At 40.3% G+C, this 15778-nt stretch overlaps 1 protein-coding gene and 1 non-coding gene across 5 annotated transcripts in view; one reads left to right on the forward strand and one right to left on the reverse strand.

Moving 5' to 3' along the window:
• The window catches only part of ABCC5 (ATP binding cassette subfamily C member 5), an 86995-nt gene that overhangs the window by 60165 nt on the left and 11052 nt on the right, over nt 1–15778 (reverse strand). The window contains exon 1 of one of the 4 annotated variants that reach the window (XM_053918140.2): nt 14929–15184. The exons of the other annotated variants lie outside the window; for them this stretch is intronic. Coding sequence (XP_053774115.1) covers nt 14929–14937 — 9 coding nt within the window. The 5' untranslated portion in view covers nt 14938–15184. Of the gene's footprint in view, nt 1–14928; nt 15185–15778 lie in introns of those variants that run through there. 4 annotated transcript variants of the gene reach the window in all.
• Nucleotides 9875–10005, forward strand: LOC112309553 (small nucleolar RNA SNORA18). Its single transcript, XR_002975271.1, has one exon. It is a non-coding gene; the product is annotated as a small nucleolar RNA SNORA18 (small nucleolar RNA).

Here is a 15778-nt window from a genome sequence, read left to right on the forward strand (position 1 = left end):
AGTGAAAGGAAGGAAACCAGGACTCAAATCAACGATTTGGAACAAAAGGAAGAAATAAACATCCAATTGAAACAGAATGAAGCAGCAAGAATTCAAAAAAGTGAGGAGAGGCTTAGGAACCTCTGGGACAACTTTAAACATTCCAACATCTGAATCACAGGGGTGTCAGAAGGAGAAGAGGAAGGGCAAGAAACTGAAAACTTACTTGAACAAATAATGAAGGAAAACTTCCCCAATCTGCTGAAGGAAATAGACTTCCAGGAAGTCCAGGAAGCTCAGAGAGTCCTAAAGAAGTTGGATTCAAGGAGGAACACGCCAAGGCACATCATAATTACATTATCCAAGATTAAAGATAAGGAGAGAATCTTAAAAGCAGCAAGAGGAAAGGACACAGTCACTTAGAAAGGAATTCCCTGTAAGACTGTCAGCTGATTTCTCAAAAGAGAACTTGCAGGCAAGAAGGGGCTGGAAAGAAGTATTCCAAGTCATGAAAGGTAAGGACCTACATCCAAGATTACTCTATCCAGCAAAGCTGTCATTTAGAATGGAAGGGCAGATAAATTGCTTCCCAGATAAGGTCAAGTTAAAGGAGTTCATCATCACCCAGGCCTTAATATATGAAATGTTAAAGGGACTTATCTAAGAAATAGAAGATCAAAAACTATGAACAGTAAAGTGACAATAAATTCACAACTGTCAACAACTGAACATAAAAAACAAAAACTAACTAAGCAAACAACTAGAACAGGAACAGAATCAGAGAATGGAGATCACAGGGAGGGGAAGGTGGGAGAATGGGGGAAAAGGTACAGGGAATAAGAAGCATAAACGGTAGGTACAAAATAGACAGGGGGAGGTTAAGAATAGTATAGGAAATGGAGAAGCCAAAGAACTTATATGTACAACCCATGGACATGAACTAAGGGGAGGAACGCTAAAGGGAGGAGGGTGCAGGGTGGAGGGGGATGAGAAGAGGAGAAAAAGAGGGGATAACTGTAATAGCATAATCAATAAAATATACTTAAAAAATCCCCCAAAACAAAATTACAACCAAATTATAGAGCAACTATCACTCAGAACTGGCAGAAATAGAGCTGAATGGAAGTCTGACAACTACGGAATTAAAGAAACCACTTTCATCCAGTCCGGTAGGAGGAGCAGAGATGCAGAACAAGGTGGTCCCACATCCAAGTGTCATAGATAAAACTTTAGAAGGGATATCTTGGGAGAAAGGAGTCCCAGCCCCATACCAGGCTCCCCACCCCAGGGTTTCAGTGCTAGGAAGATAAGTCCTCATAACCTGTGGCTGAAAAAACCAGTGGGGATTACGTCCATGGAAAAAACTGCTAGAGCCCCAAGTAGTTCTCTTAAAGAACCCACACATGAACTTACACTCCCTCTGAGCTCCAACACCCGGATGGCAGCTTGAAAGGCACTAGTGGCATACAGGGAGGCACTGCAGTGTCTGGTATCAAGGCGAGAGCTGGGGGACAGATTTCTCCCACAAAAAAGGTGGCAGAACCACAGCTGGCAGGCTGGTCCCACATCTGGGACTCCATCAACCTGGCTAACATTATTTACACACCCTGCCCCACTGCCGGGCGCAGCCCTAGAGATCCCCTGAATCTCATCCCACCCGACTTACAGCTGTTAACAGTAGCTTTTCCACATAAATGGTCAGTCTTGGCTCATGCTTCATCACTTCCAAAATCCTTTCAAACAAGCTACAGCTGGCCTCAGTGAGCCCCCAGTCCTCCCCTCACTTGCCGCATACCTCTTGCTAAGTGGCCCCAGGCATGGTACTAGCGGCGGCCAGCCTAGATTCACAGCTTGCTTTGCATGGGAATCTCCAAGCCCAGCACAAGTAGCAGCCATCTCAGATTGCTTAATAGCTCATGCAGGGTGACCCTGGGCAAAACACAGGTATGAGCTGACTTTGGCCTGCACTACCTATGAAACCCGAGGGCGTGCACCCAGTGGACAGCTATAGACCATGTCAGAGCACCACCCTGCCTGCAGAGCTGATCCTCCATGGAAGGCAGAGGTTGGTTGTCATAGTGGTCATAGCCAATCCTTGCAACTAACTAGTCTGTGTATATCCCTCCCATTGATCAGCAACCAAGGCTCAACTACAAGAGAAGGGTGCACTCAGTACACATGGAGGGTACACCTTGAGTACCCAGCTTGGGGACTAGGAGAGGCTATGCCACTGGACACTACAGGATACCTACTACATTAGGCCACACAACCAAGATACAGAGTCAAAGTAGCTCTACCTAATACAAAGAAACAAACACAGGAAAGCTGCCAAAATGAAGAGACAAAGAAACATGGCCCAAATGAAAGAACAGATCAAAACCCCAGAAAAAGAGCTAAACAAAATGGAGATAAGCAATCTATCAGATGCAGAGTTCAAAACACTGATTATAAGGACTCTCAAAGAACTTAGTGAAGACCTCAACAGCATAAAAAAGATCCAGTCAGAAAGAAAGGATACACTAATTGAAATAAGGAACAATTTACAGGGAAACAACAGTAGAGATAATGAAGCCGAGAATCAAATCAATGATTTGGAACACAAGGAAGCAAAAAAACAACCAAACAAAACAACAAGAAGAGAAGGAATCAAAAAAAAAAAAAAAGAAGAAGAAGGATAGTATAAGCAGCCTCTGGGACAACTTCAGCCTTTTCAACATTCGCATCATGGGGGTGCCTGAAGGAGAAGAGAAAGAGCAATATACTGGAAATCCATTTGAAAAAATAATGAAAGAAATCTTCCCTAATTTGGTGAAGGACATAGACATGCAAGTCCAGGCAGCACAGAGAGTCCCAAACAAGGTGGATGCAAAGAGGACCACTCCAAGATACACCATAATTATAATGGCAGAGGTTAAAAGATAAAGAGAGAATCTTAAAATCACCAAGAGAAAAGCACTGAGTTACCTATAGGTGAGGCCCATAAGACTGTCAGCTGATTTCTCAAAATAAACTTTGCAGTCTAGAAGGGACTTCAAAGAAATCTTCAGTCATGAAAAGCAGGGACCTACAACCAAGATTGTTCTACCCAGCAAAGCTATCATTCAGAATTGAAAGGCAGATAAAGAGGTTCCCAGATGAGAAAAAATGAAAGGAGTTCATCATCATGAAATCATTACTATATGAAATGTTAAAGGGACTAATTTAAGAAAAAGTTCAAAACTATTAACAATAAAATGGCAATAAATACATACCTATCAACAATTGATATAAAAAACAAACTAAGAAAAAAAGAACAGATACAGAAGCATGGATACAGAGAGCATTTTGTTGGTTGTCAGATGGGAGGGGTGTGTGGAGGAAAGGATGAAGAATGAGGGGATTAAGAAGTACAAGTAGGTAGTTACAGAATAGCCATGGGGATGTAAAGTACAATATAGGAAACGGAGTAGCCAAAGAACTTATACACAGGAACCATGGACAAGAACAATGGTGTAGGGATTGCCTGAGAGACTGGGGGGTGCTGTGTGGAGGGCGGCAAAGGGGGAAATATTGGGACAACTGTAATAGTATAATCAATAAAATATAATTTAAAGAAATAATATAAATAAAATGGTTAAAATCGTAAAAAAAAAAAAAAGTTTATTGCTCTACAGAGAAAGAAGGAAAGGAAAGAGAGAAAAATATCAATTGTCTGCCTCCCATATGTGCCGTTCTGGGGAGCAAACCAGCAACCTAGGTATGCACCCTGACTGGGAATCGAACCTCCAGCCTTTTGGTGCACAGAACGACACTCCAACCAGCTGAGCAACAATGGCGAGCACAAGGATATAACTCTTGTAAACATTTATGGACCCAACAGAGTAGCACGTAAATATATAAAACAAATCTTGATAAACATAAAAGGAGAGAGCGACAGTAATACAGGCACAGTAGGGGGTTTTAACATCCTGTTGACATCAATGGGTAGATCTTCCAGACAGAAAATCACAAAGCCTTACATGAAGCATTAGACCAGATGGATTTAATTTCTATCTTCAGAGCATTTCATCCCAAAGCAGCAGAATACACATTCTTTTCAAGGGCACAAGGAACATTCTCTAGAATAGACCACATGTAGGATACAAAACAAGGCTCAATAAATTTAAAAAGATTGAAATCATATCAAGCATCTTCTCTGACCACAATGTTATGACACGAGAAATCAATTACAACATAAAAACTGAAAACACACAAACACATGGAGGACAACTAACATGTTACTACACGAAGAATGGATTAACAATGAGATACAAGGGGAAAAAATCAAAATATAGCTTGAGACAAATGAAAATGACAACAACACAAAATCTATGGGAGACCAGGAAAGCAGCTGAAGAAGAAAATTCATAGCATTACAGGCTTACCTCAAGAAAGAAGAAAAATCTCAAATAAACAATCTAACATTACACCTAAAGGAACTAGAAAAAGAACAGCGAAGCACAAAGTGAGTTAAAGGAAAGAAATAATAAAGAGCAGAAATAAACAAAATAAGAGTCTAAAAAAGCAATACAAAAGATCAGTGAAGCCAAGAGTTGGCTCTTTGAAAAGATAAACAAGACTGGTACAGTTTAACCCAGACTCACCAAGAAAAAAAGAAAACTCAAATAAATAAAATCAGAAATGAAAGAGAAGTAACAACTGACACCACGGAAATTATAAGAAAATTATACGACACAACAAGGGATTATAAGAAAACACTATGAATAACTATATCCCAACAAATTGGACAATCTAGAAGAAATGGATAAATCCTGAAAACATACAATCTTCTAAATCTTAATCAAGAAAGAAACAGAAAATTTGAACAGACTGATTACAACTAATGAAATCAAAGCAGTAATCAAAAAACACCCTACAAACAGAAGTCCTAGACTTACTAGCTTCACGGATAATTTTTCCAAACATCAAAGAATCAACACCTATCCTTCTCAAACCACTCCAAAAAAATTCAAGAGGAGTAAAGACTCCCAAGCTCATTTTATGAGATCAGCATTATCCTAATTCCAGAACCAGATAGACACTACAAAGAAAAGAAATTATAGGCCAATATCCCTGATGAACAAAGATGCAAAAATCCCTAACACAATACTAGCAAACCAAATTCAGCTATACATTAAAAAGATCATATACCATGATCAAGTGGGATTCATTCCTAGGATGCAAGGTTGGTACAATGTCTGCAAATCAATTAAGGTGATATACCATATAAAACAAAGGATAAACATTGTATGATCATATCAATAGATGCAGAAAAGCTTTTGATAGAATCCAGCACCCATTTATGATAAAAACTCTTGGCAAAATGGGAATAGAGGAAACATACTTCAACACAGTAAAGGCCATATATGACAAACCCACAGATAACATCATACTCAACAGGAAAAAAACTAAAAGCATTTCCCTTAACATCAGAACAAGACAAGAATGTCCACTTTCACTCTTATACAACATAGTACAGGAAGTCCCAGACACAGCACTCAGACAAGAAGAAAAAATAAAAGGCATCCAAAGTGGAAAGGAAGAAGTAAAACTGTCCTTACTTGCAGGTGACATGATACCGTATAGAACCCTAAAGATGCCACCCCAAAACTACCAGAACTGATAAATGAATTCAGTAAAGTAGCAGGATACAAAATAAATATTCAGAAATTGGTTGCATTTTTATAAACCAATAATGAACTATCAGAAAGGGAAACTAAGAAAACAATCCCATTTACAATTGAATCAAAAAAATAAAATACCTAGGAATAAATTTAACCGAGGAGGTAAAAGACATGTACTTGGAAAATACTGAAGAAAGAAACCAAAAAGGATACAAATAAATGGAAGCATGTACTGTGCTCATGGATAGGAAGAATTAACATCATTAAAATGTCTATAGTACCCAAAGCAATCTATAGATTCAATGTTATTCCTATCAAGATACCAAAGGCACAGTTCACAGGACCAAAACAAATAATCCAAAAATTTCTATGGATCCAGAGAAGACCCCAAATAGCCAAAGCAATCTTGAAAAAGAAGAACAAAGTTGGATCTATCATGCTACCTGATATCAAACTATATTACAAGGCCAGAGTAATCAAAACAGCATGGTACTGGCATAAAAACAAACATGTAGATTGGTGGAAGAGAACAGAGCCCAGAAATAAACCCATACCTGTATGGTCAATTAATGATGACAAAGGAGTCAAGAACATACAGTGGGGTAAATACCGTCTGTTCAATACATAGTGTTGGAAAAACTGGACAGATACATGCAAAAAAATAAAACTAGACCACCTTCTTATACCATGTACAAGAATAAACTAAAAATGGAAAAAACACTTAAATCTAAGACTTGAAACCATGAAACTCCTAAAAGAAAACACAGGCAGTAAAATCTCGGACATTCCTCTTAGCAATATTTTTTCTGATATATCTCCTCAGACAAGGGAAACAAAAGAAAAAATAAACAAATGGGACTATATCGAAGTAAAAAGTTTTTGTACAGCAAAGGCAACCATCACAAAATGAAAATACAGCCTTCTGAGAGGGAGAACATATTCTCCAACGATACATACATCAGATAAGGGGTTAATATTCAAAATTTATAAAGAACTCATACAACTCAACACCAAAAAACCCAAACAACCCAATTAAAAAATGGGCAGAGGACCTGAATAGACACTTCTCCAAAGAGGACATACAGATGGCCAAGATATATGAAAAGATGCTAAATGTCACTAATTGTCAAAGAAATTCAAATTAAAACCACAATGAGATATCACCTCACACCAGTCAGAATGGCCATCATTCATTAATAAATCCTCAAACAAGCGCTGGGAGGAAGCAGAGAAAACAGAACCCTTGTGCACTGTTGGTGGGAATGCAGACTGGTGCAGCCACTATGGAAAACAGTATGGAATTACCTCAAAAAATTAAAAATGGAATTGCCTTATGACCCAGCAATTCCACTTCTGGGTATACATTCAAGGAAATCTAAAAAGCTAATTTCAAAGAATATAAGCACCCCTATGTTCACTGCAGAACTATTTACAATAGCCAAGATCTAGAAACAGCCCAAGTGCCCATCAACAGATGAGTGGATAAAAAAGCTGTGGTATACACACACGGTGGAATACTACTCAGCCACAAAAAAGAACAAATGAAATCTTACCATTTGTGACTGCATGGATGGGCTTAGAGAGTATTATACTAAGTCAGACAGAGAAAGACAAATGCCATATGATTTCACTTATATGTAGAATCTAAAGAACAAAATAAACAGACAAAATTAAAACAGACTTACAAACACAGAGAACAGACCGATGGTTGCTGAAGGGGAGAAGCATACCCTCCATGTGTGCTGAGTGCACCTAGACTGGGTGAAGAGGTGAGGGGACTGAGAAGTACAAATTGGTGGTTACAAAATGGTCACGGGGATGTAAAGTTCAGCACTGGGAATACAGTCAATAACACTGTAGTAACTATGCATGATGCCAGGTAGGTAATGACAGTATGAGGGGGACACTTCGTAAAGCACATGATGATCTGACTAACCACTATGCTACACACCTGAAACTAATACAAAATAATACTGAATGCAAATGGTAACTGGAAAATAAAATGTAAAGAAAAGTGCTTAGCAAAGTATGGGGCATATAATAAACATTTGATATAAATAAACCATATAGTACCCCGATTTATCCATCTGATATCCTTATGGCCTATCTCAACTATTTCCCCTTTCTTTTAGTTTTCCCAGACTCTTTGAAGGTCAGGGAATTTATGTCCTTCCTCTTATGTTTTCCCCGCACCTCTACCCTACAGCGGGATGCTTCTGGTAAGAGCTCCTGGAGGGCAGGCTGCCTCACTCTTTTTCGCATCCCTGGCCCCTACCACAGAGCTTGGCACCTATTATTCAATGTCAACTATAATACCTTAGCGTCACTTCACTATCTGCATTATTGTCACTTAATGCTGCATGATACACCACTGAGGAGATCTTTTTAACCATTCCACTTCTGTTTAGATTATCCACTGTTTTGCTTATTAATAGCATAATAAACAATTATAGTTTATTTTTCTCCTTCTGGATTATTTAGGATAAATTCCATTGGTGGGATTATAGAATTAAAGAATGTAGTTCCTAGCAATTAGACATTTATCCAGTTTGCTCACATACTCCAGTATAATTGCTTAAGAGAACTGCTATCAGCTTTAGTACTTTGAGTTCTACGTGGTTGACCCGAGGTTGCTTTTCCCTCACCTACGCTGGGACATTACCAAGAAATGGAGGAAGCTAGGGCATTCTGCCTCGTTCACAGCCAGGTCATGACTCACGTATCTGTGAAGGCAAACTGCTTACTAAAGGTGACAGGAAAGTGTGTGCAAATTAATTTGTAACAAACTAACATGACATTCACCATGTGCCAGGTATTGTTTTAAATGCTCTGCCACAAGGGTGTCAAACTCATTTTCACTGGGGGCCACATCAGCCTCATGGTTGCCTTCAAAGGGCCGGATACAATTTTAGGACTGTATACATGTAACTACTCCTTAACAGTTAAGCGAGAGCTCGGCGCTGCCACTGGGTAGAAACAAGGTGCTGGGTGGATAAAACAAGGTGGAGGGCCGGATTCAGCCCGTGGGCCTTGTGTTTGCCACCCGTGCTCTACAAATACTAACTCAACCCTCATAACAACCCTACGAGGCAGGTACTATCATTTCCCCCCATCTTACAGCTGAGAAAACTGAGGCACAGAGAAGTTAGATAGCAGCAGGGATTTGAATCCAGGCTCCACAGCTGAGGCTCCTAATCATAATGTTAGGAGTCTTTAAAAGAAAAAAAATAAGCAAATAAATCATGACTGTACACAATGACCTCATATGTACCCTTTTAGACAGCTCTCTTCTCTTCCCCAAGGTGACTACCAGATTGAAATAAACTACAACTCTCTAGCTTCCGGTGGCAGGGTCCGGGGAAGGGGCAGGAGACGCCCTGTCTGGCCACGAAGGTGTGAAGAAGCTGCCCCTGAAAACAGCCCAAGAAGCAGGCCAAGGAGATGGACTAGATAAGGCATTCAAGCAGAAGCAAAAAGAGGAGCAGAAGAACTTGAGGAGCTAAAAGCGAAGGCCACAGGGAAGGGCCCTCTGGCCATGGTGGAATTAAGAAATCTGGCAAAAAGTGAGCTGTTCCTTGTGCCTGGGGCCGTGACAATCCTTCATTCCATTCCTGTTTTAACGCCTGCAGTCCCTGTCCTAACATCTCTTGCCACCTATAGCTAGAATGAAGTGTTGTCTTGGAGCCCGTTATACATTTAAGAATAAACTTTTGTAAAAAATAATTTAAAAAAAACCCCTACAACTCTCTTAACTCTTGACTCTCCTAACTTCATGATAAGCAAACAGTTTCCAAAGTCAAAGTCACAAGTAGGTGACTGGAACATGTAAATAAACTATTTCTACTCAATTGCAAAAATGCACTTCCTGATTGTTTTTAAACCGAAGACAAGCAGATGCTAAAAAAGATACATTACAGACTGGTATTTAAACATAAGATAAAAGCAAGTTTATACTCCCCTATCAGTAACTACACAGATGTCTCATACTTGCAACTATTTGGTTGGATGCCTCATTTCTCTTCCTTGCTAGACTTCCTAAAAAAGCTTAGCTTGGCAAGCATGCCAGGGGGGATAAAGGGTGCCTGTCTAAAGGTAAAAATAAATTTCTCCTACCACATAAACAGTCTGTAAAGTGAGGTATCAACATTCTAAGGTTGAATGAATTAAAAACGGGTATGAACCAAGAGAGAAGATTTAATATATTCAAGCTATAAGGGCTTACTATAGAAAGGTGTAAATAACATGACAGGTTAGTCAAGGTCTACCCTGATGGGGGGTTTTCTGTAGACCTACATCGTTGGAAACACCTCGCAGATTAAACATGTTCCTTCCCTTAGTCACAGAACCATGCGTTACATCTGTGGGGAGGAACTACACACCTAACTAGAACTAGAGCTGCTAAAGCTATGAAATACCGAATAGTCAAATTTGTTTTATCACAGGTATTTGTATGTCCTCGAAGAGCTGTACTACTCTAGGATGCGATAACTTAGGAGTAAATATGATCTGAACTCACACGTGATGAGAGGGTGTCTGAAACTGAGAAACCAGGTAGATCCATCTACTCCGACCCTAACCGTGGCTCTGAAGTAAACTGTTTGAAGAAGTTGGGTCCTAAGGACTATAGGGGAGGAATTTTTGAAGGATATCCATATTCAAGCAGAGACCAAAGAAACTCAACTAAAAGAATTGTGGACTGACTAACATGACTATTTTAGCAAAAATTATTTTAAAAAGGGATTAAAACTCAAACTTGAAAGGAACTAAGGCAGTGGAAGGAGTCAGAACATGTGAAATTCTTCAAATAAAAATTTATCAGCTTTAAAAAATTGTGCCTATGTTACATATAATTAAAAAAAGCAAATCCTTTACACTTTTTGCAGAAGAATAACATGACAAGGTAGAAAAAGAGGAGTCAGAGAATATTTTGGGGAACCAATAATACCAGATTGGTGAGGAATTAATTGATATCCAGGTTTCACACTGTACATAAGTCCATCTGGAATTGTGACCCCCAAGTTACATAAAAATCATAAAATAAATGGGATAGAGAAAATTAAATGGCGTAATCAGTCCAGTTATGGAAGGGAGATCGCCTCTATTTTCCCCCAAAGCTAGAAACTATTAAAGGTAAAATGGATGGGTTTAAATAGGAAGAGGAATACTTTTTGCATAATGAAATTAGCATTAAGGGGAAAGGAAATAAAGTTAAAGTAGTGACCAGGTAACTAATATATTTTGAATAGTTTTTCTGAAAAAGACATGATTTTATAACCCATCATCCAGCAAGTATTTATTGAGGGCTCCGTACCAGGCACTGCTCTGGGTGCTGGGGAGGCAGAAGGAAAGAAACAGACCCCACACCTTAAAATCACTGTCTTCACTCTGGTTACACTTAATATTTCCTTTTCTTTTACTATATTTTATTGATTATGCTATTACAGTTGTCTAATTTTTTTCTCTCCTTTATCCCTCCTCCACCCTTCCTTCCAGACTTCCCCCTTCCCTTAGTTCATGTCCATGGGTCGTACATGTAAGTTCTTTGGCTTCTCTCTCCTACACTATTCTTAACCTCCCCCCGTCTATTTTGTACCTACCATTTATGCTTCTTATTCCCTGTACCTTCTCCCCCATTCTCTCACCTCCCCCTCCCTGTGGATAACCCTCCATGTGATCTCCATTCTCCAATTTTGTTCCTGTTCTAGTTGTTTGCTTAGTTTGTTTTTGTTTTTTAGGTTCAGTAACTGACAGTTGTGAGTTTGTTGTCACTTTACTGTTCATAGTTTTTGATCTTCTATTTCTTAGGTAAGTCCCTCTAACATTTCATATAATAAGGGCTGGGTGATGATGAACTCCTTTAACTTGACCTTATCTGGGAAGCACTTTATCTGCCCTTCCATTCTAAATGACAGCTTTGCTGGATAGAGTAATCTTGGATGTAGGTCCTTACCTTTCATGACTTGGAATACTTCTTTCCAGCCCCTTCTTGCCTGCAAGGTTTCTTTTGAGAAATTAGCTGACAGTCTTATGGGAACTCCTTTGTAGGTGACTGTGTCCTTTCCTCTTACTGCTTTTAAGATTCTCTCCTTATCTTTAATCTTGGATAATGTAATGATGATGTGCCTTAGCATGTGCTTCCTTGGGTCCAACTTCTTTGGGACTCTCTGGGCTTCCTGGACTTCCTGGAAGTCTATTTCCTTCAGCAGATTGGGGAAGTTTTCCTTCATTATTTGTTCAAGTAAGTTTTCAGTTTCTTGCCCTTCCTCTTCTCCTTCTGACACCCCTGTGATTCAGATGTTGGAATGTTTAAAGTTGTCCCAGAGGTTCCTAAGCCTCTCTTCATTTTTTTGAATTCTTGCTTCTTCATTCTGTTCCAGTTCGATGTTTCTTTCTTCTTTTTGTTCTAAATCATTGATTTGAGTCCTGGTTTCCTTCCTTTCACTGTTGGCTCCCTGTATATTTTGCTTTATTTCGTTTTGTGTAGCACTCCTTTTGTGACCCACCTCAATCAATTCTGTGAGCATCCTGATTACCAAGGTTTTGAACTCTGCATCAGATAGGTTGTCCTCATCACTTAGCTCTTTTCCTGGAGTTTTGATCTGTTCTTTCATTTGAGCCATATTTCTTTGTCTCGGCACACTTGTAATATTGTAGGGGGTGGGGCCTTATGTATTTGCCAGGGTGGGGCAACCCTCTTTGCTGCATTGTGGCGCTGTCTGTCCGGGAGGGGTCAGAGAGGGAACAATGCCACTTGCTTGCTCTGCTATAGCCCCACTTTCCAACAAACTCTCCTGTGAGACTGGGAGTGTCTCCCGCCATTGCAACCCTGTAGTATTTTACAGCTAGAGGTTTTGAGTCTTTAGATTCCTGTTCAGCCAGCCCCGCCTCATCCCATCTCCACCCTACCTACCGGTCTGGATGAATGTTTCTTTAACTCCTTGGTTGTCAGAGTTCCATGCAGTTTGATTTTCTGGAATTTCTGGTTATTTATTGTTTTTAAATTGGTTGTTATCCCTCTTTTGGTTGTGGGAAGGAGCAAAACGTTTCTACCTACGCCTGCCCCTCGGCAGGAGCTCCTCCAGGGATCGTTCATATTATAATGTTTCTAAAAGATCAAAACCCAGAATAATCTACTAAATGGTTCAAAAGCTTCTCTTTCAACTTCTAAATTCAATGTCACCAACCAAGAAATATATTATTTAAGAATATAACCATATATACCTTAATAAAAATAGAGATACAATCTAATAAGTGAAGAAGAAAAAAGTCAGACAAACATACATTATCTGAACGCTGCACCAATTTTTAATATGCTATTAGCAGAGAACAAACTGGTAACATGTAACATTTTAAGTTCTCTGTCTCCATAACTCTACTGTATGAAGGAAATTTTTCCTAAGGAAAAAAAATACAATTTAAATCAAGTGGTTTACTAGGAACTAAATGCCTAATACAAAATTAATGGTTAAACTACAGCTTAGTGCTGTCCCACAAAAATATAATGTAAGCCACAAATGTCACTTAAATTTTTCTAGCAGCCACATTAAGAAGATGATACAGGTGAAATTAACTTTAATAATATATTTAATCCAGCATACAAAAAATCTTTTATCTTTTTAACATGTAATCAGTAAAAACTTATTAATGAGCTATTTTACACTCTTTTTTTTCTTTTTTGGTACTAAGCCTGGCTGGCTCACAACAGGATCACCAGGGGAAATCTGATGTGTACTCTATATACACAGCACATCCAATTTGGACTGGCCACGTTTCAAACGCTCAATAGCAGCAACATGTGGCTTGTGGCTCCAGTACTGGACAGTGTAGCCCAGGAGTTGCCAAGTGAGGGTGATTTTGCTTGCTCGGGGCACATTCGGCAACGTTTGAAGACATTTTACTTGTCACTACTAGTATCTAGTAGGTTGAGGCCAGCAATGCTGCTGAACATCCTGCAATGCCCAGGACAGCACCCCAAAATAAAGAGGTATCTGGTCCCAAATGTCAGCCATGCTAAGGCAGCCCTAGATAGCTGAACAGCTAAGCCAGTACTTCATGCACACTGATCTAGGTGGATGTATTTTATGAGGCCCATTTTTTATGTTATGATGCTTTAAGTCCTCTTTAGAAGTAACTTTTTACAGACCCTCCTGAGAAGGGATGAGGGGCCCCATTTCTCGCGCTACATACAGACTGAAAGCCTCTCATGGCCAGATGACATGGCCACAGGGACAGGCGTCCGAAGCAGTTGGTTCTGTCCAAGGGGGAAATGCTGCTTGATCCAGGAGTTGAGAAAACATTAAACAAGGAAATCCTATTGCTATTTATATCTTCCCAAGGACTACACGACTAGGAGACACTGAACATTTTTATTCCTACCCAGGTAATGCAGATGTGGCAGGGTTGGAACACTGGAGAGCTAAAAGGCAACAATGAAATTCGGGTTCAGCTAGGGTTCAAACAAAGGTCAGGGAAACACAGTCACATACCTGCCCCTCTGGTAAAGGAAACAAGGAACATTGGATCCATAAGCAAACAGAGATGCTTGCACAAGAGACGTTCCCTGCTCTATGTGCACTAACACCACCATGCCCGTGGCTGTGATGATTTCGCACACTTACCACACTGCAGGGACACCGCTTATCTGGTTTGTCCCATCTCATTTTCACAGGCTGCCAGAGCAGAATGTCTGCTGACAGGGCAACCACGGGCTTTCCCCCTGCGTGGAGGCCCCTGGGACAAGCTACAGGGGCCAGAAATCATTCTCCAGGCTGAGCAATCCCTTCCTGACAGCGGGACAACAGCAAGGTAGCCTTCCTGAGCCTGGGGACTGAGGATTCAGCCAAGCTCTTGTGAACGCAGAGATGGCAGACAGCAATGGGCAACCCAGAGGTGCCTCCCAGCTTCTGGGGATTTAAAGGCTGCACTATGACTCCTGTCTGGTACGCCCCACAAAGACAGCAGTCTCCGAGGTGCGATCAGAATACCCAACAGCATGCTTTCCCTCCCCTCTCCTTAGTTCACAAGACCTGAACACAAACACAGAACGGGCAGCCTCCTCTTCTCAACCCTTCTGGCCTAGGTAAAAGCTTCTCTATATGTCCCAGTCACCTCGGGCAACATATTTTTAAGGGGAACTGTTGTGCAATTTTAGATACAGGTTTCAAGACACTCGAAATATTAAAAACTAAATTCAGAAGAAATTAAAATTTTCTTTTAAATTAACAAAATTTAAAAAGATGAAGTCCTCCCAATAGCAGCTGACACCAGGCTTTCCCATCTCCCCTACCCCCAAGTCAAGGAAACCTACCAAGGACATTTCCTCTTTCAATTCTCATCGCACCTGTGCCCCAACAGGTTATTTCCATTATCCTGATCATCTCAAGCTCCTCACTTAAGAACATCCAAATGGTGGCCACTGCAGTCAGGAGGGACAGCCAAATGCTACAATGAAATCTTCATGGGGAGGAAGCAGAACAGAGTAGAAAGAGCCTGCTCTTCAGTCAGAGAACTGGGAACCTCAGCCCTACAGCTCAGCAGCTATGAATTAACTTACACATCTCATCTGTAACTACCAGTTTGCTCATCTCTACCTGTGCTGTGTTGCCTCGTGCTGAGGATCAGCTACTAATAAACCAATGGATCAAAGTGCACATCACCACCAGGGTAAAAAACAGGTGTTTTCCCACAGTCCATAACCTACAATTACTCCATAATCAGCAGGAATTGGAGGCTCCTTATTTTCATAAATAAGCTAACTCCCAAGGAACTTATTCGAAGTTCCTATTACATTGGGGTGTGAGATTAACTTTATTATTGCAATGATCAGGTTTCAAAGGATTACACTGAACATGAACCACAGGGGGGAAAAACCTTATAGGAAACACTTGGAGCCCCACTGTTCAACAGGATAGCCGAGACTTCAACCCATGAGATCTAGGGCGGAGATCCTCAGTGCGGGCTACACAGCAGAGTCGCCAGGGGAGCTTTAAAACAACACTGATGCCTGAGCGCTACCCCAGAGACCGGTTTAATGGGTCTGAGATCGGGCCTTGCATCATTATTTTTCAAAAGGTTCTTCAAAAAATGCAGCCTGGGCTGAGAACCATTGATTTAGATAGTAGAATACTGTCTTTTCCATTCGACAAAATCGCTTAAGA

Source organism: Desmodus rotundus, chromosome 2 (assembly GCF_022682495.2).
Source record: "Desmodus rotundus isolate HL8 chromosome 2, HLdesRot8A.1, whole genome shotgun sequence".
NCBI classification, from domain to species: domain Eukaryota; kingdom Metazoa; phylum Chordata; class Mammalia; order Chiroptera; family Phyllostomidae; genus Desmodus; species Desmodus rotundus.